The 23,441-nt window shown below is 38.7% G+C and overlaps 1 protein-coding gene across 2 annotated transcripts; it reads left to right on the forward strand.

Annotated features, from left to right (window-relative positions):
* The first annotated feature begins 1,636 nt into the window (after positions 1-1,636).
* LOC131723791 (cyclin-I-like) lies at positions 1,637-22,233 on the forward strand. Of its 2 annotated transcripts, none has more exons than XM_059017260.1 (7): positions 1,637-1,746; positions 7,381-7,537; positions 17,487-17,621; positions 18,165-18,239; positions 19,007-19,147; positions 20,198-20,428; positions 20,861-22,233. In XM_059017260.1, exons 2-7 carry the CDS (start codon positions 7,424-7,426, stop codon positions 21,347-21,349), a joined length of 1,185 nt encoding a protein of 394 aa, XP_058873243.1. In that variant the 5' UTR covers positions 1,637-1,746; positions 7,381-7,423; the 3' UTR covers positions 21,350-22,233. The 2 variants fall into 2 exon arrangements, with proteins under 2 accessions (XP_058873243.1, XP_058873239.1); XM_059017256.1 differs by lacking the exon at positions 1,637-1,746 and adding an exon at positions 3,234-3,479.
* The last annotated feature ends 1,208 nt before the right edge of the window (positions 22,234-23,441 follow it).

A 23,441-nucleotide genomic window follows, 5' to 3' on the forward strand; every position in this document is an offset into this window, starting at 1 on the left:
TTGGTAGATTTGCAGTGGTCTGATACTCCTTCCATTTCAATATTATCGCTTGCACAGTGCTCCTTGGGATGTTTAAAGATTGGGAAATCTTTTTGTATCCAAATCCGGCTTTAAACATCTCCACAACAGTATCTCGGACCTGCCTGGTGTGTTCCTTGTTCTTCATGATGCTCTCTGCGCTTTAAACGGACCTCTGAGACTATCACAGTGCAGGTGCATTTATACGGAGACTTGATTACACACAGGTGGATTCTATTTATCATCATTAGTCATTTAGGTCAACATTGGATCATTCAGAGATCCTCACTGAACTTCTGGAGAGAGTTTGCTGCACTGAAAGTAAAGGGGCTGAATAATTTTGCACGCCCAATTTTTCAGTTTTTTATTTGTTAAAAAAGTTTGAAATATCCAATAAATTTCGTTCCACTTCATGATTGTGTCCCACTTGTTGTTGATTCTTCACAAAAAATTACAGTTTCATATCTTTATGTTTGAAGCCTGAAATGTGGCAAAAGGTCGCAAAGTTCAAGGGGGCCGAATACTTTCGCAAGGCACTGTATCTTCCACCATAAGCATGGGCTGGAGAGACCACGTTTTACCAGCCTGCAAACCTAACCGGACCAGAACAGAGTCCCAGTTGAAAACAATTTGATCTGTTGCAGATGGAAATGAAGGAGCCTGATTTCAGTTTGCTTTCAAGTCAACCTAAGTGGCAAATGGAAGTGTGGAAGAGTCCTCTCAATAGATATTAAATGGGCTCAGCATTTATGACAGTGTGAACACTATAAACAATGTGTACCTCAATGGTTTAGATTTAGATGCACTCTCTGCAGGATAGAAAGTGCCACGCTGGCCACAGAAGGAATGTATAACACCTAGTACAATTTGAATGGCCATAAATATCTAGTCATCGAAAAAATGCTCCCCAGGACTAATTTCGATATACATTCTTATGAGTTTACCTGGTAGTTCAATGATAATATACTTTCATGATGCACCAGGAAGTGAGATAAGGTCATTCACTGCTGGGTATGTCCTACATTTGCTCTAAAAAAGCAGGGATGACCAAAGCTTTAAAATGTTGTTTTTTTTGCACTTACAACATTATCACTATCACCCTTTATTGTGCTTAGTTTTATTCATTTTAAGTTGTTTTCCCTTTTAAACTGTTCATGCTGTGTTGTTTTATAAGTGGGGTTCCACTGTACAGTATAAAAGTTTGTTTTTAAAGGATGAAATCTATAGTAAATTTTGAAAACAATACAACTCATTTACTGTAATTCTTTAAGGGGCCACATTGAGAGCCTTATTCACCAGCTGTATCACAAATATACACAAAGTGTACGGTACTGGATTTTCTGTTATACAAATGTTTTAAAAAAATCTACAATTGTTATTTGGTTGCTTCTCTTAAATTTGTCTAATTCTACTGTTTTTTTTTAATTCTGGTCTATTTTTTCAGCAGGAATGATTATGCTTCTAAGCACTTTCAAAAAACTCTAAAAAGAGCGGTTTGAGCTTAGCAACGACAACGATGTCAACGTATTGACGTTTTAAAAACATGTGTTCTGCTGGGTCTTTTTGGCCGACCACTTATAAAGTGTCGTCAGTGTATTTGCTCGTTCCCAGTGTATGGTCAAAAGCGTTTCGAGAAACACAGTCATATGCGGTAGCAGAAAACAGGCCAGAGATGCTGAGAACCAAAGAGGCAGTGCGCTGACCGAGATGCAGCATGTATGTATTTGGGTATGTATACCATCTGTATAGATTACATTGTAAGCACAAAATCTAAAAGTGCAGAGCCAGGGATAATAAAAACAAAGCCAGGGAATGTCTTCCCTCTTGAAGCAGTGTGTGCATGGACGATTTACAGTGTAAAACCTATAAAATCATTGCATTTAGTTTAGTTTGCATGCTTTTAGTTTTTGTTTTAGTTTCACATTACAATATACTGTATATCAGCAAACGTAATGTTAAGCTGAATTGAAATGTAAAGTGAGTTAAACCTTATGAGATTGTGGGGTGAACGAAATTGACTGAAAATGGAAAGTTTTGTTTTGCAGCCATGTGGACAAAGATATCTAACCAGGGCGTGACGTGCGTTCTTCTCGCAGCGGGAGCAGTGTTCTTTGACAGTCATGTACAGTAGGCACGCTATTCAGGAATTCATGGTATTCTTTGAAAAAAAGTCAAATAGCTACTTCAGAAAAACGACCAAATTTGTGGAGTAAAGTGTTTGTTAATTTATACTGCAGAGATACCAGTAAGTGAACCACCCCCTTTTACTTTAGAGGTTTGAATTGCACCTTAAATGTGCAGCCGCTGCATGACCCCACTCCCTCAGAAAACACTTAATCAACCTTTGAATCACAAATTGGCATGCAGATTTCAATCAGCCCATTGATTTTGTATTCTAACCCTGTACCGCCCTGTAACACCTGTAAGTTGCCTTGGATAAAGTCATCTGCCAAATAAATCTAGAATAAAAAACAATAAGATGTTATTTTTTTGCTAGCATAACTAACATAGTTTATATATATATATATAAATATATATATATATATATATATATATATATATATATATATATATATATATATATATATAGAACAACATAGTGACGTTGTGCATAACTAGAACCTTTTGTCCCTATATTCAGCTTTGAGGAAGAGCAATGTACACAGAATATGTGCTTTCTATTAAAAGCATATATGGAAAATGTAGTGAAAAGAAGGCAACACTATGAATGAAAGTAGTAAGCACACCAAGTAACACTTTAATTCAAAAACATGGTTATGGAACTGCAGCGCTAACATTTGCCCTTCTCATCTCATACAGAACTCCTCATACGGAATAAAAATCGATGAGATTAATGGAATCGGATTTTTATTTATTTTTTGCACAGCACATTCTGCTCCATTCCCAACTCCAGCCTAGATCTATGCCTCTTGCACCGTTGTTTACACGTCGTCGCGTGTAAGGGGGAGGAGGAGTGGTGAAACCACATCACCTAACAACACAGCCATTTCAGAGATACATTCGCCTCGGAAAATAGTCCGGCACAAAAACACATACATTTTACCCAATGAAATCATATATACTAAATAAAATTCGACACTTTATTAATTAAAACATCGTATTACATTAATCGCTGTGCTGTTTACACTCAAGGAGGTGTGCTTCTTTGTGGTAGTATATTATGTAAATTTCAAAGTGTTTTGCCTAAAGTGGGTTGGTCCTTTCTTTCCCTTCCGTCCCCTCCTTCGGAAGTAGATTTTCTGTGTCCCTTTCTTTTTCTTTTTAGTTTAAGATTTGCCTTCGAAGGTTGCTCTTGTTTTTTCCTTTCTAAGGATAACAGACGCCAATATGGAAGAGTAAAAAAAAAAAAGAAGAAAAAACACATTTTGGTTTTTTACTTCATTTTAATGGACCGGATGATCGCCAGGTCAAACTGTGAATCTCACAGCTTTGCAGGGGAGGTGAGGACATATATATTTATGTAAACGTATTATTTACATAAATATTTAATAAAATTACGGAAAAAAATCAAAATAATAAAAAAAATGTACCCGATTTTAAAATATTTTAAACATATATTAGTTTACGTTAACTGTCATTTTTGTAAATCATTCGGTTGGACTGTGAATGAACAGAGACCAGCCCCCCAAAAAAATCAGAGGTTTATTTACATGTACTAGTATTAATACACTGAAGTCTTTCACAGCTAACTCTGCTTGTTGTAAAACTGTTCAGTCATGTAATGTATTATTAGTAACTTACAAAAAACATACAAACCAAGGTTACAGTTATTTCGTTGCCAGTGTTTGTCACGTAAAGGTGATGTAGTTACTTATTTTATGGGCATTGTTGGTAGGAGTGTGTGTGTATATATATATATATATATATATATATATATATATATATATATATATATATATATATATATATATATATATATATATTAGCTGGTTCACACACTACATATAACAAAGATAATTATATTTTAATAATAAATAATTCTCTGTATGTAATATGGGGGCTAGGGGCAGCTGGGTATTCAGTTTCTTCAACTGTTATCGGTAAAGGGAAAATAAAAACAATACACTTGTAATGTTTCATAAGTAATACTTAACTTATTTGTAACAATGTATTATTATTATTATTATTATTATTATTATTATTATTAATAATAATAATAATAATAATAATAATAATAATAATAATAATATTAACCAGTAGGTACCATAGAGTTTAAGATGTGTTTTACAAGAGAGACCTGCTGTTGAATTGTATTTTCTTAATCACTAATGTGCATTTTAGTAAAATGGCATAATAATATGTGTCTCAAATTCAGGACACCTTGCCAATACATGTTTGCGAGGATTATTCATCCTCTGCCCAAATGACTGATAACAGCCAGGGAGAGAATATACTGGTCACTATCAGAAGTGGAATGTTACTGGCTTTATGACTGTGATGTGAACAAACAGATTTCCCCTCAGATATCAAAACACATAATGCTGATGTGTATCATAAAGTCACCGCACTGACCGTGAAGTTCTGCTTCACACTGTAAAATCCCAGGTTGATATAGGATGCAAATCCAGAGAAGTTCTTAGTCCTAAACCCAAGAAAGACATTTGAGTGGAACATCAGAAAGTAACATTCAGACTGGTTAGTTATACCCTCAGAGAACTGCTTTAATATGCCCACACTGTAAACTGAAAAAAAAATCTTGGCTTCACAGCACATTATATATTGTAATTTTTTTTTATTAAAACCTTCAAGCCCAGATTGATTATTCAAACCTCCTGGAACTGTTTGCAGTAGTAGAGAAAGATGGAAACATTGGAAACACCCCTTAAATTTTATTGGTTATAAAATGATACTTTTGACATGATATCTAGGTTTTTCTACTGCCTAGTGTAGATTTTCTTTTTGGTTAAACAAGACACAGTCATGACTAATATGCACTTGTTCTTTCATATTAAACCTGAAACAAAAAATATCGTACGCAAGGTTTTTTTATTCTTTTATTTTTTAGATATTGTTACTTTATGTTATTTTCTCGTGGAATTTCACTACAAGTTACGATGGTTTACCTGAAACAGTGGACCCTCCAATTATTTTTATTTATTTATTTATTTATTTATTTATTTATTTATTTATTTATTAAACTAAATTTAGCGTGACCAATTATTATTTCTTTATTTTCCCCCAATTTGGAATGTCCAATTATGTGTTTTTCTCCTCACCGCAGCGAGTCCCCACACAGCACAGACGTTCTGTGGGCGTGTGAGCATCCTCTGATCTCACAAGCCTAAAGCCAGAATCGCTTTTACGCTGAGCAATCCAGAGCAGAGGTGGCGGGCTACCGATCCCAGAGAACAGAGACCAGCCCTGCCTCTGAATGTGCTCATGTCTGGCCAGTAGGGTTCGCTGTTGTGCGATGAGGAGAAGCAATCCGTGCTGGTGTCCCTTCCCCACCACCCTGGACCTCAGAGCCAATGTGACGTCCCCAACAAAGTTCGGCCTCATTGCATAGCCTGGACACGAACTGGCGCTGTCCAAACTGTGTGACTCATCCTGCACTCCCAGCGACAGCGCTTTAACTGGATGAGCCACTCGGGGACCCCATTTAGCTTGGTTGTTTTGCATTGTGGTTAAGACACTTGCTTGCACTGTGCAGGGTTGCCAGTTTTAGCATGGCACCCGCCCGGTTAAACTTGCCTGGGATGTGGCGGTTAACACATTTTAAATACAACACTGATTTATTGTAATGAATCCGTCAATAGCAAATAGAAAGGAAGTCTTTTATAGTATAACATCTCCTTTTCTGAAAGTATTACCAAGTTAACCCCTCATTGATATGGTTGGCTATATTGATCTTGCTACTGTATTGAATTATTATTCAATGAAAAGTCAATGCTTTGTATGTTAAAGGACTAAAAGAAGGAGAAAAAGGCACTGCCATATACTGGCAGCAACTCCTATACAAGTCGTGGACTTTGCCTTGGCTTTACCAGTTTAATTGAAAAGTATTCACATCCATGAACTCCATAAATGGGGGCAATACTGTACAGTCAGGTCAGGTACATCATAAAAATATATGTTACACGACCCACACATAACTTCTGCATGTTGTTAACTTTACTATTATAATTTAGAAAATATATTAAAAGAAAAAAAAAAACACAGTAACTGCCCAGGTACGTAAAATATACTTTTTTTTTTTTTTTTTTTTTTAATTTGTTTCTCTTAAAACAGGGCCTAGAGAAGGGAATCCAGGAAAAGGGGTCATGTAAAGAGAAGTCAGTTAGTCTTTTTTGTTTTGTTTTACCAGTTGAGGTCAGGTGAGCAAAGCTACTGCACACAACTCTTGTTTCTGTTTCTTTTTATCAGGTGCTATTGCTGCAGTTATCAGTAGATAATGGGATTTACGTACATTATCGGTCCACTGGGGCGCTTTGCATTCACAAAGAATAGAAGCACTTGAGGTGCTTTCCTAATCATCCTGAATATTGCCACGATATTTACCTGTGTTTCACGTCTTTAAGAAGGACAAACTGTTGAAATACTGAATTTTCAACTTGATGTAGGACGCAAAGGTAGATTATGGCTGCAAAAGATTGTGTCTTTGGAAAAGCATCATTCAAAGTTATCCAGCAGTGGGAGTTCAAGAAGCACACCAAATGCAGATTCAGATTACAACTCATCATTTAGAGCTGGGGATTTGAACTCACAACTTTTTTTGTTGGCATTAACAGCATTACAAAGATTTAAGATGGATCTAGTTTTAGAAGAGCAGTTTAATGTGACTCAAGAAAAAAATTGCTGTATGCTTCACTGCTGCATGAGATTACTGAACACAGGCTAAAATGCAGTGATATGCAGAAATAGTATTGATGGGTTATAATAAAAGAGAAACTGCATTGGGTCTTTGCATGAAAACACTGTTTTATCTGGGTCAAAGAAAAAGAGTGATCAGAAAATGTAGTAAGAGTTTGCAAGTTTCAGTTGAGGCTTATCTCAAAGGATTTCAAAAGTCATCATGTGTTGATTGCTTTTTGTTGGGTCTGGAGTCTTCCATTAGAGACCAGCTCAAGTCCCCTTTCAATAATGCATACTGAAGATTGCTTTCGACGTGAATGGGATTCTTAGGATACTGAGCACTTAAGTCAGTACAGACAGTGAAATTAAGTGGTTCATTAGAACCACTGCCTCACTGGCTTGTAGGATATACCTTTATTCAAACTGGTATGTTTAGTGAAGCATTTTTGCTAAAAGAAACAAAAAAATAAACAACCCTGTTAAACAGAAAACAATTTATAAAAGTTCATACATTGATATTAGTTTTTTGTCCCATTACTTGTGTTCTAGGTAGCTGTATCCAGTGGGGTGGTAGGCGTATCCAAGGGGTGTCATGAAGTTTTCAGGACCCTTGGAGAGCCAGAGATTGTCTTTCCTTCTGGAAATGGCAATCTCTAGGGAAGCACAGATGTGGAAGGTGTACGTGCCAAAAAATCCAACCAATCAGGTAATTAACACACTGTAATAATTTGGACTTTATTTTTAACAGCAACCTTTTGATGTCTGCAGGGTATCTATTAACACTAGTTGTTCTTTCCTTTTGCATCTACACTAGCCTGGTCTACTGCACAGTTACCTCCCTAACCATTGCTGACTTGATTGTAAGATAATTAAGGCAGGGGAGTCCTGTCAGGTTTTCTGACAGCTGGATTTGCACTAACAGACGCTATAGTTTTGTTTCTGCTAACTTGACAGACCTGAAAGGCTTTGGCAATCAGTAACACTGGGTTTATACAGTGGTGTGCGCAGGTTTTATCTGGACTTTTAAAACTGCAAGAATAGAGGGAGCAATCTTATTGGCTAACAAGTGTTTCCAACCTGTGTGTTAAGTAAGTGTGCCCCTCAGAGCAGCTCAATGAAAGAACCCACTTAACAGCATGCTCAGTTCCACTCCTCCTGAGCAGCTCAGAGCTCTACAGAGCGGATTTCATTGGTGATCTGAGTGAGTGGAACAATTCTTGCTCAGCACCCTATGTCTTGATATCAGCACTGCTTGACACTTTCAGAACTGCCTGATCCCCTTGACAACCAGTTCACTTTGGGAGGGGTTGGTAGGGTGTGAGTGCCTTTTTATGACCACACCAAACATACGAGAGTGTTCAGAATCTGCAGGCCTATATTGTTTTTTACGGCACTCAAGCTTTGCCTTGTGTTGAACAACACCATTATGTCTGCGGATTCTGGAGCATATTTGAACGCTCTGTGGTGTGCTACTACTTTCTTAATGTCCCCCTAGTGTTCAAATGTTTAATATATCTTGAGGGAGATTTCAGTAAGAGTAAAAAGCTTTCAGGTATCTAATAACTGTGAAAGTGAAAGCATCAGCAGATACACCTTAACATGGAGTAACCTCTGGGGCAGTTGAAAAAGCAAAACATTTACCAGCTGGTTTGAACTACTGTCTGGTGCACAAAGTTTTTCGCAAAATAGTTTATCTTCTTGCCATTCCTAACTTGCCATTTCAAGGTGAATGACCAAAGAGGGTGCATATTAAAAACTACCTTGGAGAAACAAAATGAAAATGTCAGTCAAGCAGAAAGGGGGCTATTTTGTAAAGAGTTTGCATGTTTTGTAGCTACATGAAGTGTTCAGTGTGCAGTTGTGAAGGTGCAGAGCATACACTGTGTGGCAGCTTCACTGCCTGGCTGTGTTTCGCTCTCTACAACTCCTTGTGATGTTTCGTTAACTCGGCTGTTTTTCCTTTTGAGGAATTGAATAGTGGGTAGCGTTCAAGTAAATGGGGCGTAACAGGAAACAGTCAACCGCCAATCAGATTGAGCACCTTGAAATGGGTCATGAACAAGGTACTATTTTCATCAAATAAGATGCATTTCCCTTTAATGGGAATTAATTTGCCAGAAGTGGTAGCTGTTGAAACACAGGAGTTTTAATGGAATACAGTCTAATCTGGCAATAGGTGAAGTGAAAGAAAGAAATACAACAAGGGCGTGAGGTTATACTGTATGAGTTACACAATCAAGAAACAATGCAGTACCCATACCAGTAGTGCCACATGTTGGCCAGTCCTCAAAAGTGGGATTAAAGCCACAACCCCAAACAAACTCCATCGAAATTGCTATTCACATTTTTTTATTGTGTTTTCTGTAGCTGACTTTGTGGTGGACAGTGAGTTATCTGTGGTTATGAACAATTTAGTATTCAGCCACAGATTTAATCAGAGCTATTACAAATTGACCATACTGTAGCTGCATCAAAGGGCATAGTTGTTTTAAATTGTATTTTAAATCTGTAGTACAGATTGTCATGTTGCAGACAAAACAACATCTTTCTTTATTCTGTCTTGTGTTTTCCATGATGAAGGTACAGTTCTTACACAAGATACTATACATACTCACACACAGACATCTCAGTGCTACCCATTTATAACACCATAGTTTGGAGCCAGTTGTTAAGAGACTGCTACTGTGTTTGTGTTCCCCTTATAATATAAAGTGGAATGGCATTTTAGGCCAAAGGGGAGTGATGGCTGTGTCGCATTAGAATGAGGAAGAACTGTAAATAGACAACTGCATAAAACAGACACACAAAATAGTTATGTGCTTAATTACCTGTTTCGGTTTCTCTCCGCTGTTTTTTCTGGGAGATCCATTTTGATACTAAGAATTGAGGGGTGAACAAGCTTCTGTTGTCCAACTAGCTGCCCATGGTGAAAGTCATAGATTTGTGGAACTTGCTCTCAGTTGATAGCAGTAGCATTTTTTTTGTTTGTGCTCATTTGCTGCCATCTTAACTGCTATATAAATGCATCTTCGATCTTTAGTGTACACACTTATACAACAGCATTTAAAAAAAAAAAAAACTCCTTAAATGCCCTTGACCTAGTTTCTCAGTACAACAAAGGCAGTGCCTCAGAAAGTTTAGGGTCAGCAGTCCCTCCCTGATATAAGAGAGAGACATGAGACAGCAGATGGAAAAGTTAGCACATGACATATGGGATTGATAATGGTCTTGTTACTCGTCTATTCCAAAGGGCAAAATAGTTATTCCTGTAGTTTGCAGAGCAAACAAATAAATACGTGCCCTGCTGTGGGGATTATAAAATAACCTGATAAGAAACCAGAAACCTAAAGATTTATTTCATCAGAGTTAATCTACAGTGTTGAACTTTCAGCCAGCTCATTATCCTTAATGTCAGAGTTTCTTCATGAATTAATTAATCCAATTACATAACAAAATATATGCATAGATGCAAGAAACCAGAAACCATTCATTTGACAGGGTTGCTTCAGTATTTGAAGTGTTCAGGTGCCAGCTCTTGTTTTTAAAGGGCTTTGTGAGTTGGCAGACACATCTATTGTGCTTTGTATAACAGGTGAACTTTTGTAAAATGGACATACATACCAAGCATACTTCTCAAGACAATGACATGTGTGCTTGTCACTAATGCACCTTTCTGTGTGTTTTTTAATTTTTTTTTTAATTCCCTTTCTGACATTGAACAGAATATTGTCTTTCAAATTGATTGCGATTACTGTATGCTGCTCAACCAAAGGATACGAGTTGGTGTAGTCAGCTTTCCTGACCAATTGAATACATTTCCAAAATATATCAAAATAGCCTTTTAATATATTGATTTAATTGAGCCCAGGTGAATTGTGTTGGTTCCAATGTGTGAGCTACTTGTTCTGATTCTCTCTACAGGACACTAATACCTTGTTTCCATGGACAGCCAACTCGAGTCGACTCGGGTGCGCTCGAATTGCTCTGAATTCTCCCATAACTTGAGTTGATGAAAAAGGTGGCGTTTCCATGTTTTTTTGAGTTACCTGACGTATCACTCGAGTTGGGCAGGAAATACTACAGATTTTCCCCAGTAATAGTTGCGTGTTAAAGGTCAAGATGTGAATTCATTGCAGACGGTATTATAGTGAAATTGTCAATGATTTAAAAGATAAATCCATCTAGATATTTTTGCGCATTTGTTTCACGCAGTACACATACATACTATGCTCTATATCACTACATAATCATCCATCTATCTGTCTATCTATCTATGTATGCATGAAGCGCATTTAACATGAATAACTGTATTCAAACTGAGTATTATTATTATTATTATTATTATTATTATTATTTCTTCTATGTTTCCAGTACTTAAAAAGGCTACACAATTCTACAGATCTGAAGGGACTAAATGTATGTGTACTATTTTTTTTATTATTTTTTTATTTTTTTATTATTATTGCATCTAACAAAGAAAAGCCTTATACAGGTAGTGGACAAAAAAATGGAAACACCTGGGCAAATGAGGGACACCAAGTATATTGAAAGCAAGGGCTTCCACACAGGTGTGGCTCATATGTTAATTAAGCAAATAACATCCCAGCATGCTTAGGGTCATGTATAAAAATGCTGGACAGGCCTGGTTGCGTATAATTATGGTTGTCATGGCTGCAAGAGGAGACCTCAGTGACTTTGAAAGAGGGGGGATTGTTGGGGCGCGTTATGTGGTTCATGGAAACGTAGTATAATAGGTTGCACTATGTGACTGTGTAAAATGTAAGTAGATCTGCTTTATTATATGTGCTGTTGACAGTAGTTCAACTGCTGTGCTGTTGGATCACTTCACTCATTAGATGATGGAGTTACAAGTCATAGAAAGTGCCTGAAAGCACTAATTAGCACGAGAAGTAATTAGATTACTGGGGTCCTGGCAGTCTGGCTGAGGCTCTATTGAAAACAGCAGAAGGAGACGGGGGGTGCTGGCCAGACCTCAAAAATGATGCAATGGGGTCTCAAATTGCTCTCTGAGGGGAGGGTGGAGTTAATTTGCTTAATTCACTTTGTATCTTTTTGCATTTTCTATAATTAAATTCCCCTTTGCACAGAGAAATCATTATGTGAAATACCAACAGTGCTGATCATAGAAATGTCTCTGATGTGCTGTTTCTTGGTTTTTGAGTTTTTGGTGTCGGCTTGTTTGAAACAATTGAAAGAAAACCCAATCATTTAGGTTTCCAGGGACTGACTGTAAAGTAACGGTAACAGGATAACTATAGGCTACACTACCCGGAGGTAACTAGAAAGAGTTCTGCTCGTGTCTTCAGAATGGTGTGTTTGCTGAGTTGTCAGCTGTGGATGAACCAGATGTCTGTCTGTTCTTTAGAGCCTCTGTACAGGGTCAGAGGTCACAGCAAACCCAGTCTGCCGAGAGCAGCGAGTGCACACCCCCTGCCAGCACCCTATTAAACGCCAAAGTCACTGAATGCCAGATGCTGCCACTATTGTGCTACTGTAGCAGACACGACTGTCTCCCAAAGCTGCATTTGCATCAATATTGCAGACTGCCGCCTTATGATCAGCTCAAATAAGGGCCAGCTCAGCATTAAGACCGTTTTACTCGTTCTCTTTGTTGTAATGGTGAGCTTCCACTGTAGTAGGAATTTATACTGTATGTTTTGTAACATGAAAAGTAATATGCTAATAAAGCTAGATATCTTTAATGGCAACAACTGTTTGAGTGATGTACCCTGATTGCAAAAACTGCAGTTTGTATAACTAGCTCCAAAGAAGCAATCATGCTAGATTTTACATAATAGCCTGTATGTGTAAGCAAAGCAGTTTTTAATGGGTGTTGTTCTCAGCTTGGTTTCAGTTGTTTGTTGTTTTGGTGTAATTTATTGCACCTCATTCTCAATTCTGCATGTCCATAGTATTGCTCCCAGGCTGCTTCTGTGCTGTTTAGCTGTTTAGTACAGTTTTTAATGTATGCATGCTGTTTCTGCATCTTTGCTCTTTTGAGTGTTTAATTGGATGTTTGCATCTCATTTTCTCAAATGTGCAACTGATATGCTTGCATGCAAGTGCCACAGAAATGTACCCCATGTATAATAAAGACACTGGTAAAGTTAACTTGTTTTAACAAAATGTCTTCTAATGCCACATTACCAGCTGCCATTGGACCTGACTTGAAGGCGATTTGAAATCAGACTTACTCATTTCCATCAGTAGCAGATCGAGACCAAATAGATTTCAATGGGGACTCTCTCAGCCCGTTAGGTTTGCAGGCTGGCAGAACTTGATTTCTTCAGGTAGAATTGATAGTGGAAGTTACCCAATGAGCATCCAATGTGAAAGACACAGATTTTAAATCTCTGACTGCAGAAGGCTGTGAATATATTCTACCATCAGGAAATACACCCACCCCTTGTTATATTGCCCCTCGATTTACTGCGGATTTGGATATGTCGCGGTCCTGGTGTTGGCTCCCCATTTTTACTGTCTAATGCTTTAGCTGCAATATACATATACTGCATATGCTTTAGCTGCAATATACATAGGCATAAAACGAGGGAGTGGTTGGACAGTATTTGTTAGTCTATTTGTTTTTCTATGGGTCTCTCGCTATATCGCGGCCCTCGATATGTAGCGGGTTTATATTGGACCCCGACACCCGCAGTATATCGAATGGGTGTGTATTGCAAGTTGGTGAATTAATTATTAATTTGCAAACATACAAAAAATGATACATACTATACAGGGTAATTTACATTTAATGTACTCCCTATTTGCTGCATGTTTTCTGCACTGCTACAGTACAGTTGGGAAATGTAAGAATACCCATTTAAAAAGACAAGCAAGTGTAGAGCTACCCAAAAGTAAGTTACTGTAGAATAGCACCTGCTGTGAGCAAACTGAAAATGACCATCTACAAAGGTTACTCATTGTTGGAGACCATAAATAAAGCAACACGTGTCTGAGGACAAAAACTTACCGTTTTATTGGACTTGTTAGCTTTGCCGGAATGATTTTACTGTTGTCTGCATTCACTAGAAAATGAATGTGTCCAAAATGGATAAGCGCATACCATATTTGTTTTATTATTTATTTTGATCATTACCGTTAATGGTTAAATATATGGGCAGAAGGTTTAAACTTGTGATTGGAATAATACAATGAGTTACAGCACCAGACCTTTGGTCAGGTTTGGTTAGTTGTGTTTCACATTGAAGACTGCCCCCTGGTGGTAAATAAGACGGAGACACCCTTCCTCAATGGTCAGACAGGGCACAGGCACTTCAGAATCAGGACTGACACTGACAGGCATGAACTGGGGAGAAGTCCAGAATATGATGAGTCTGAATGCTAGATCAGCCACTGCCTGTGTGAACTTGGGTAGTCTGCTAGAAACCTGAGCACATGCCTCCGTTCTGGGAATGAATAAGGAAAGGTGAAACTTGAACTTGGATAGAAAATGAGAGCTGTCCCTTTAAACAGTGCCTCCTTAGTATATTCCTGCTGCACAGTCTCCACCCCTGACCTGGTCAGTGCTACCAGGCCACGGCTCCATTGAACTCCACTGACTTCCTCACTCACCCCCCAGCTCACGTGCTACCTCAGCAGTTTCCAGGCAGCTGATCGAAGGGTACGAGGTCAAGCAGCATCTGACAGGCTAAGAAACGCCCCCTCCATAGCAGGAGGGAGCCCAGAACTGGTGCTGTCTTAGAAAAATACAAAAATATAAAATATGCTTAATAGGCATACTTGATACATGACTATAAAACATTGTGGTGTAATATATCTCTTCATACAGTAATTAACCTTTGTGTACAGTATGTCCAGTGAGTACTAAGAGCAATAACTGGTAAGGTAAATGTAGCATCTCGTTTGTCATCTTCATAGTAACTAGTCCTACACTATCCAGTCTTTGAAATGAAGGATGAGTAGCAATGCTGTATGTATTTCACCTTGGGGACCTTGCAGAAAAAGCAACAGAAACAATGTAGACATTTGACCCTGTCTCAATGCCCAGGGGTATGAGAATGTGAGTGTGCATGAATGAATGAGCACTGGCTTTGTTTGCAGCCAGGCTTCATACATATCTACATGAAGGTGCAGGATTGTTGTAACATTCCTGAGGCTTTATCAAGTTTTGTTTAACACAACAGGTTTGAACATGCAATGGAACAGACAGTAATAGTCAAAATAAAAAAATAAAACCTTAAGGTTTTTAGCTACTCCTTCGTATTTTAAAAGCTGTGTATTTCATGAAGCATGGCTCCTTCTTCCACTCTTGATCTTTAAGCTCTCCCACTACATGGCATGCAGTGTTATTGTAATGTCTTGTTTGTAATGCCAAGGCTGCGTTTACCAGCTTCCTGTTCTCATTCCCCCACCCCGGTAAAAAAGATAAACGTTACAGTTTTACTGTCTGTTTTAATATACTGTACTACTGACACAGGCCACTTCCCCAGCTCTACATAATCACTCAAACAGTTGGAATTCACAGCAAATAGAAACAGGTGAGCTACTTCCTGTATCCTACACAGTACTGATATTTGCCTGGAAAATTATACGTTATCACAGATTTTTTAACCTGTTTTTATTCCCAGGAAATTGTATACAAAATAAAAACATAAAGTAACATGGCTTGATTTTACAGTATACCAACAGTCGTAATCATACTACATATTATGATAATAATCTTCCACTTACAGAAGCATAGAAAACACTTACAAAGCAACTAATGTACTTGGCAGAACAAGTCCCAGATGTTTGATACTTGTGGTTGAATTTCCTTAGCATGTTAATTACAATTTGAAGCGGTTCTCTAGATGTAGTGTAGAAAGTGTAACATACAGGTGCATCCCCAACAGGACAGTAATTGGAGAGGTCCCCTCGTCATGATGTGAGCTTTGTGTTTGTTTGTTTTCTCCAGTGTACCATTCCTCACCAGTGTCAGTAGTTGAAGAATCCTGTCATGGAAACAGGGTTATTTTAGGAGTCCCAGTATGCCTGTGACTTGTTTGTATGTCTTCATAAAAATAAGGCAATAAATACCAATAGTATGATCAGAACTGCCTACATTGGAAAATAATGAATTAATTTCATATTCCAAGGTATGCTGTTTAAGGTGGAGCGTATAACATATAACAATGCACACACAAATAAATAATAATAAAAAAAAAAAAAAAAAAAAAAAAGATTATACATATTTTGTTTTAGTAGGCTCTTCAACAGCAGATATCGGTGAAGCAGGGCCTGTGGTTTTGACTGTCGCCTGAAACTGACTTGACCTTGATGCAAGTCTAAATGCCTGGCCAGGCTGGCTTCTTGTACAAAGGGTGAGAGAAACAACAAAGCACAGAGCGCTATGTGCTCAGTGTCACAGCGCCTCTGCAGGACAACTGACAATCAAAACAATGGCTAGGACAGTGCTCCTCATTGCACCAGCCAGCTCTCATCAGCTGATCTCAATCCCCAGCTGCTTCAGTTTTACAAACGGACTTGGCAAAAAAATATAGGTGGATATGTTTTGGTCAAGGTGGAAATGTTTTGGTCAACAAAACCTTCCCTTTATTCCATACTGAACTCTTACTTGGAATAAGAGACCAATTCACTTCTTCTTTTGCAGTGGAGTTGATGCCAGTGCTGTTTATTAATTGTGAATAATGGTAGCCTACTGTGAATGGTAGAGAAGGTGCATGTAGTTGTTAGTCTATCAATCTTATTGATCTCAACCTCCGGGTCCATGCATGACTAGAGGAGCGCACAGAAACAATAACCTCACCCCTGTATGTGATCCACAAATGGTATCATGAGAAACATCCACACTGAAACGTTCGGAGGCTCTGATTTATTAATAAGACAAAGACATGTTCCTAATGAAGCCGTTAGTGCTAGTGCTAACCCAGTTGATTTAACTTAGGGGAACAATTTCACTCGAGTTAGTGCCTATATGAAATCAGCACTGGGTTCAGCTACACTGTATTGGAGCAGTGCCCCTTGTATTTGTTTACATTGCAGTGGAATGTCAAACAGAGATAGGGACAGTGCTGGGAGTGTGGGACTCCTGATTCAGCAGAGCTCTCACAGGGCTTCTCTCTATCACTGTCCGCTCAAATCATTAAACCAAAAACGGAAACAAAATTTTTGCCAGATGTGTCTCGACCACAGACTTTATACCCCACTCGCACACCGGGTACATTTGAAAATGTACTACTGTATTTACCGTGCAAAGTACCAGCATTAAAACATGTTAAAGTTGCCATTGGGAGCAGTGTTCATAAAGTTTTAGCTCACCAGTCTAGTAAATTCATTAAAGTGCTGGTCATCCACAGGTCTGCTAATTTAAGGACATATCCATTAATGCACACTGAAAGATATATAATGAGAATTCTTCCCAAAGGTTTTGTTCACTGTGAGTGTAGTGTTCTGTTTGAGTTGGCAATTGCAATAATCTTGGTCACGTACAGTAAAAGCGCTGTAGATTCTTCAGTGGCTGTGTCGTTTTGACCTGTGTTTAACAGTGGTCACACTGTTTCAACCATTTTTCTCAACCTAAACTGCTCTACAGTATCCAGATCAGCCGATTGATTACATGTTTAACACGTGTAAAACAAGTGTAACAGTGTTCTCTGTATCTCTTTGTGCAGGATACAGATATCTCTCCAGCACAGCGGGATGAAGTGATTCAATGGCTGGCTGAACTTCACGACAAGTTCCATCTTTATCCAGAGGCTCTCGCACTGGCCATCAGTATTTTGGACAGGTTTTTAGCCATAGTAAAGGTAAATATCACACCGAGCTCACCTCCAGGCACACAGTCATTCAGAAAGTAAGATGCAATGCAGGAACCTCATTCTTTGTGATAGCAGAGCTACATGTCTGGCTGAACCTATTCTAAAGTAATTTCTGCAGCACAGGAAATATATATTTTGCATTCATTTAAGAGATTACTTGTATTTGTTAGTGCATTTAGATATTATGGTACTTTGTTTGTTTATTTATTTATTTTTATTTATTTATTTATTTATTTATTTAATTAATTGATTGGGGTTTTTTTTAGAGATTTTTATGTCACCTGATCAAAAATAAACACTGGAGCTGGAAAATAAAACAAAAACAAGCATTCAGCCTTTACCCAAAAAATGACATGCTTTCATATTTAATACACAACTTTTTTTTTATAAACGGCTTGTGTTTTGTAGCCATGAGACGTTTGCTAACTATAGCGGTAAAAGATGATTTTCTTGTCACTCAGCAAACCCACACATCCTGAGGAAATGCCAGACAGCTCAAAACTAAACTGGTTTATTCTGGTTTCTCCTCAGGCCCGTCCAAAATACCTGCGCTGCATTGCCATCAGCTGCTTCTTCCTTGCCGCCAAGACCAGCGAGGAGGATGAGGTGGGTGCACTCCGCTACTGAACTCCCTGAACTCACACTGGTGTCAAGGGGTTCTTCTCCATGGCTGAACTGGATTTGTAAAATAAGGGTAGTGGCAGTGTGCTTAAAACTCAGAGCTGACATTCCCTATAAGACCATATTAAATGCTCTTTAAAATTAAGCAACCCTAATGTTGAATTTAACTTTCTTGCTGTGTTTTTACCTTTTCCTTTTATTCATTTAGTTTTGACCTTTGTACCAGGCCAAGATTTAGGGTTGCGTTAGTCTTAACTACCAGATATAAACTGTTGCTTCAACTTTTTTATATTTGGTTATTCAGCTGTTGTGGTGTGTAACTTGTTACCTAGACAATCTTTTATAGGTGTGCATTCTTATATTTTTGTACAGTGTGTTTTAACTTGTTCCCACATGCCCTTAAGGCTCTAATGTCCTGATTTCTAAAACAGTAGCTGAACTACAAATAAGCACTGTGCCTGTTTACCCTGCAACCAGTTTGTGTCAATTTCTAGCATTCTCAGGCACTCAGGCCTTCATTATTTCCCAATCATTAAACTGACAATCACAGTGACAAAAAACAAGATAATAATCAACTGCTTCTTTATGCTGTGTAAAATGTTCCTACATGGAAAGCAAACCATGGTGTATTAATTATTATTATTTTTTTTTTTAATGATTGACTTTTTTTTTTTTAATGTAATTTTCTTGCTCTAGTAAGCGTGGTTGTTATGGGATACACTTTGTCTGAGCCCTTGTCTGTCTGCCTGTAGCGGATCCCAGCCCTGAGGGATTTGGCAAAGGACAGCAGCTGTGGCTGCTCTGCATCAGAAATACTGCGAATGGAGCGGATTATACTGGATAAACTGAGTTGGGACCTGCACACAGCAACGCCTTTGGATTTCCTCCATATTGTGAGTATGCGCTCCTGTTGTTCCACGTCTGCCTAATTCGGGATCTCCAGGAGCACAGGGGGATAACCTCCCATCTATCACTTAGGAGCCGGGGCAAACAAATGTGGAATAATCTGCTTTCACAGCTACTAATTCACAAAGAGCTGCTCTAATCAAAAGTTACAGCTCAAACAGTCACTTGTATAGATTCCTATTTAGAAACAAATGCAAGGGCAAAGGCAACATTTTTGAAAGGAAAAACATTAATGAATTAGCAAGGAATGGGTCATTACTCCTACCAAGCTGCAACTAAGTTGATTCTTTCTCGTTATATCCTACAGTGTGTGTGTTTGTGTGTATATATATATATATATATATATATATATATATATATATATATATAATAATTTTTTTGGAAACTTCCGTATTTCCCCTTTCTTGACAATATTTGAATAGTAAAATATATTCTGAAATCAAAGATACCTTTCTTTCAAGTCAGTTATCAGTTTGTGAACCTTATCAGAAGTTTATTCAAACAGAGCTGCTTGTGTTCCAAAACCGTCAGTCAGTCAGTTGACTGTGGCTGTTACTGGCATTGATATACAGAGGAGGGTGCAGCACTTGTTTTGTTACAGCATAAAGTTCACCATATACTGGCATCTTCCTCAATTAAAGCAAAAAGTCCCTTTTCCTAAACAGTACAGGTTTTGCTTTCATTTCTTTAAGCATACCCTGTTGGTGTGATACGTAAATGGATAGCTCATGTTTCCACATCCTCACAATGAATTGTTTACTGTATGTTGGAGTATTTACTTGAACAGCAACTGACCCTGGTGAATTACTTGGATGACCTTGACTTTGACATCCAAACCAGTATGACTTTAGTGACTTTATGGTCAAGAAATCTAATAACTGAAATTGTTCCAAAACCGCTCAGTATGAAATAAACCTCCTTATTAAACTATGCTGGTTTGTTTTTTAAGGATCTTGTTAAACAAAAACATATGCAGTAATCCCTCAGCAAGGTGGCTGTTGTTAATTTCGAATTCTTTGTTTGCCCTCATTTTCCAGTTCCATGCGATGGTGCTGTCCAGCAGGCCCCAGCTCTTGGCCAGCCTCCCAAAGATGACCCCGTCCCAGCACGTGTCTCTGCTGACGAGGCAGCTCCTCCAGTGTCTGGCCAGTCATCCGCTGCTGCAGTTCAAGAGCTCCATGCTGGCTCTGGCAATTATCACCTTAGAGCTGGAGAAATTGTGTCCTGATTGGCTTGCTCTCACTATCGACCTGCAAAGCAAAGCGCAGGTAAGGAAATGCTGTCAATCATTTATCTTACTGTACACAAATAAACTAACATTGTAACAGAGCCACCAGGATGATTTTTCTTCCACAGCAGACCCACAGTAGCCCCACTGGTATCCTTTTACCAGCCTTCCAATGACATTGGCCATGATAATTGCTATGCTGTTGTCATAGTCTGCGGCATTCAAGTCTTTTGGCTTGAGTACCAGGGATTGTGTTAGGAAACTAGACACTAATACTAAATGCTATATACATGACATAAGCCAATAACATAAGTTAATCTTTGAAATAATAAAATACTAAAAAGCAGAAACATATATCAGTAAAATGAAAATTACATATGTTTTCATTCACATAATAAAAAGATTTAAAATCCTTGTACCAGTAAGGCAACTTCTATTTTCTGAAGCCTTTTTCTTTCCTCTTTACTTTCAGATTGATAGCTCCCAGCTGATCCGCAGCCGAGAACTTGTGGCGCGTCACCTGTCCTCACATCAAGCTTCCATGCCTCCCAATACTGTGTACATCTACCGGCCCCTGAAGCATTGCCTTGTTCCCTGTGACAGGGGAACCTTCCGGGTTCAGCCTTCCTCCCTTGTCCCAGAGACCGGTCCTCAAGCAACAACAACGACGACGGCCAAGAACAGCAGCCGTCCAGGAGCCCCCCTCAGAGGCACAGCGGCGCCCCCCCTGTGCCGGCGCCTCTCAGCCCCACTCGGCTGCAAGCAAACCTCCACCAAGCGCAAGGTGGAAGAGATGGAAGTGGACGAATTCTACGATGGAATCAAGCGGCTCTACAACGAAGACGGTGCCCAGGAGGGGGCAGGCATGGAGATCGTTGGCTCCACCTGCTGTGTCACTTTGGCCCGGCAGGCAGGCAGTGTCTCCCCCTGCCCCACCCTGCAGCCCGTCAGCGTCATGTAACAATGTTAACAACTACGAATAAAACCGAGGCAACGGTTAAGGGCATACCTTACAGGCTGTGATGAAGTGAGCGAAAAACAAAATCTCATGCTGCTGATTTATAGTTTCACTGTTTCTGAAGCACATATTTAAAAAAAACAAAAAAAAGATATACAAAAAAAAAAGTTCAAAACTCCCAAAAAATGTGGAACAAAAAAAGTAGAAAGAAATGTCTTGTTTCTCTTTAGTCTTTGATGTACGTTTGACTGTTCTCAGATTGCTGTTGGGGTTGATGTTTACTGTCCTTGCTTGTTCTGAATCCCCTCCACCTTTCATTGCTTAGAATCCTAACTCGGTTGTTTTGTGCTGAAGTCCGTCTGTATTCCTTTTACTTTTCTTAAAGATGTTGTGCATGATGGCCCGTGTGTGACCTGTAACCTCAGAGATGCTTAACAGAAAGGCAAATTGTAGAATTCTGGTATATTTAAGTTAATTTATAAAAGGCATCCAAAAACTCTGTATGTTAATAGGAAATATAGCAGGGAAGCTGTTTGTAAACCGCCCATTACAAACTATGAAACTGAAGAAAGTTGTGACATGAGAAATGTTGTGAATTCATATTATTTCTTAAGGAGGCAGCACAGTGATTTCATTTGCTTCATTATTTCCTGACCATTGTGCTCCATTTTTCAATTTATGTGAAACTGATCTTTTATAACTAAACAGATTGATGCTGTCATCATTTGAAAAGTTTTAAGTGAATAATAATTTAATCCTAATTTCTTTTGAACTCTGTATTATTCATTAATCACAAGCCTGTTGTTTGCAAAGCTCCTTTGGCAGCCTGAAAAGGGTAACCGCTGTTCTACTGAAACGCTCCTGGCAATAAAAACGTTGTCCTTGCATTCACTTTGAATTCTGTTTTCTTTGCTATTCAGAATAAGTGAATTTATCGCTCAATGGGTGCAGTTGGTCTACAGACTGTGTTTTCTAGTAATGTACATTGTAACAGCACTTGCACATTTACATAAAAGGTACTGGTTAATCCCTGGCTAATGAGGGAGGGGGATTTCATGTTTGGCAGAGGAGATACTGGTGAAACTATGTCACATTATACAAGGACTAAGAACATTTCACCTTTCAGGTGGAAGTATCTTTGTTATGTGTGTTGTTTTAATATATAATATATATCCCACTGGGTTGATGTTGGGTTTTTCTTTGATCTCCTGCGATCTGTTGCTGAATCACATCCACCAGAAGTCCTTCCTTCAAATGTCAGAGATCAGTTGCACATGAAATGGAAAGGACGGTTTGCGACCTCCAGCTGAAATCAAACACTAACAGTTTCTGTTGCAGTTTGTAGATAAAAGCAGTTCTGTAGATGTGAACTATCTGCACTGTGTGACTCCTGCACCACCTGAAAAATACATGCAGTAACGTCCTGAACAATGTAGTTCGAAACACAAGAGTGGCGGAAATGTGAGGTTCATCAGCTGTGGCCTGTGGGTGCACTGGTCCCTCTTTTTCCTTCCCCGTAAGTGCTGATCCCCTTCCCCAAATATGTAAGTATTAGCTGCATATCCACCGACAGACGGAATGCATTTTTAATAGCAGAAAGCTTGGCCAGTTTGCCTGGTGAGTAGACAAACAAAAAGCATTTTTTTATAGCCCAGTGCCATTAAAAGTCAAATTATAAATAAACTTTCTAAGAACCTTCTTTAGCCCAGACCTGAAAGGATGTCATAATAATAAAGTAAGCATGCAATTGTTGGCTGTTTTCTAGGCTCAATGTGCAAAGAATCAATGTACACCATGGCTCTGCAGGATCTCTCTCATATTTTACTATATATTCTACAAGGGACGGGGGTTGTACGCCTTTAAGATGTTACATAAACTGCTGAGAGGGGTGGTAATCCTCCAGGACGCCTCTGGCCACACTCCTGTTACAGTAAATACGTGGATTAAGTTGTTTACTGTACAGTATCACCGGGGTATTGGCTGCCCTGCCCAAGACAGCCTGGCCTGCTGAGAGTCGTTGAAAACTGTGAGACTTTTCAAAGTTGAACCATTTGTCTGCAGGGATTGTATTTACTTGATGTGTATATTAAACGTG

Source organism: Acipenser ruthenus, chromosome 1 (genome assembly GCF_902713425.1).
Source record: "Acipenser ruthenus chromosome 1, fAciRut3.2 maternal haplotype, whole genome shotgun sequence".
NCBI classification, from domain to species: domain Eukaryota; kingdom Metazoa; phylum Chordata; class Actinopteri; order Acipenseriformes; family Acipenseridae; genus Acipenser; species Acipenser ruthenus.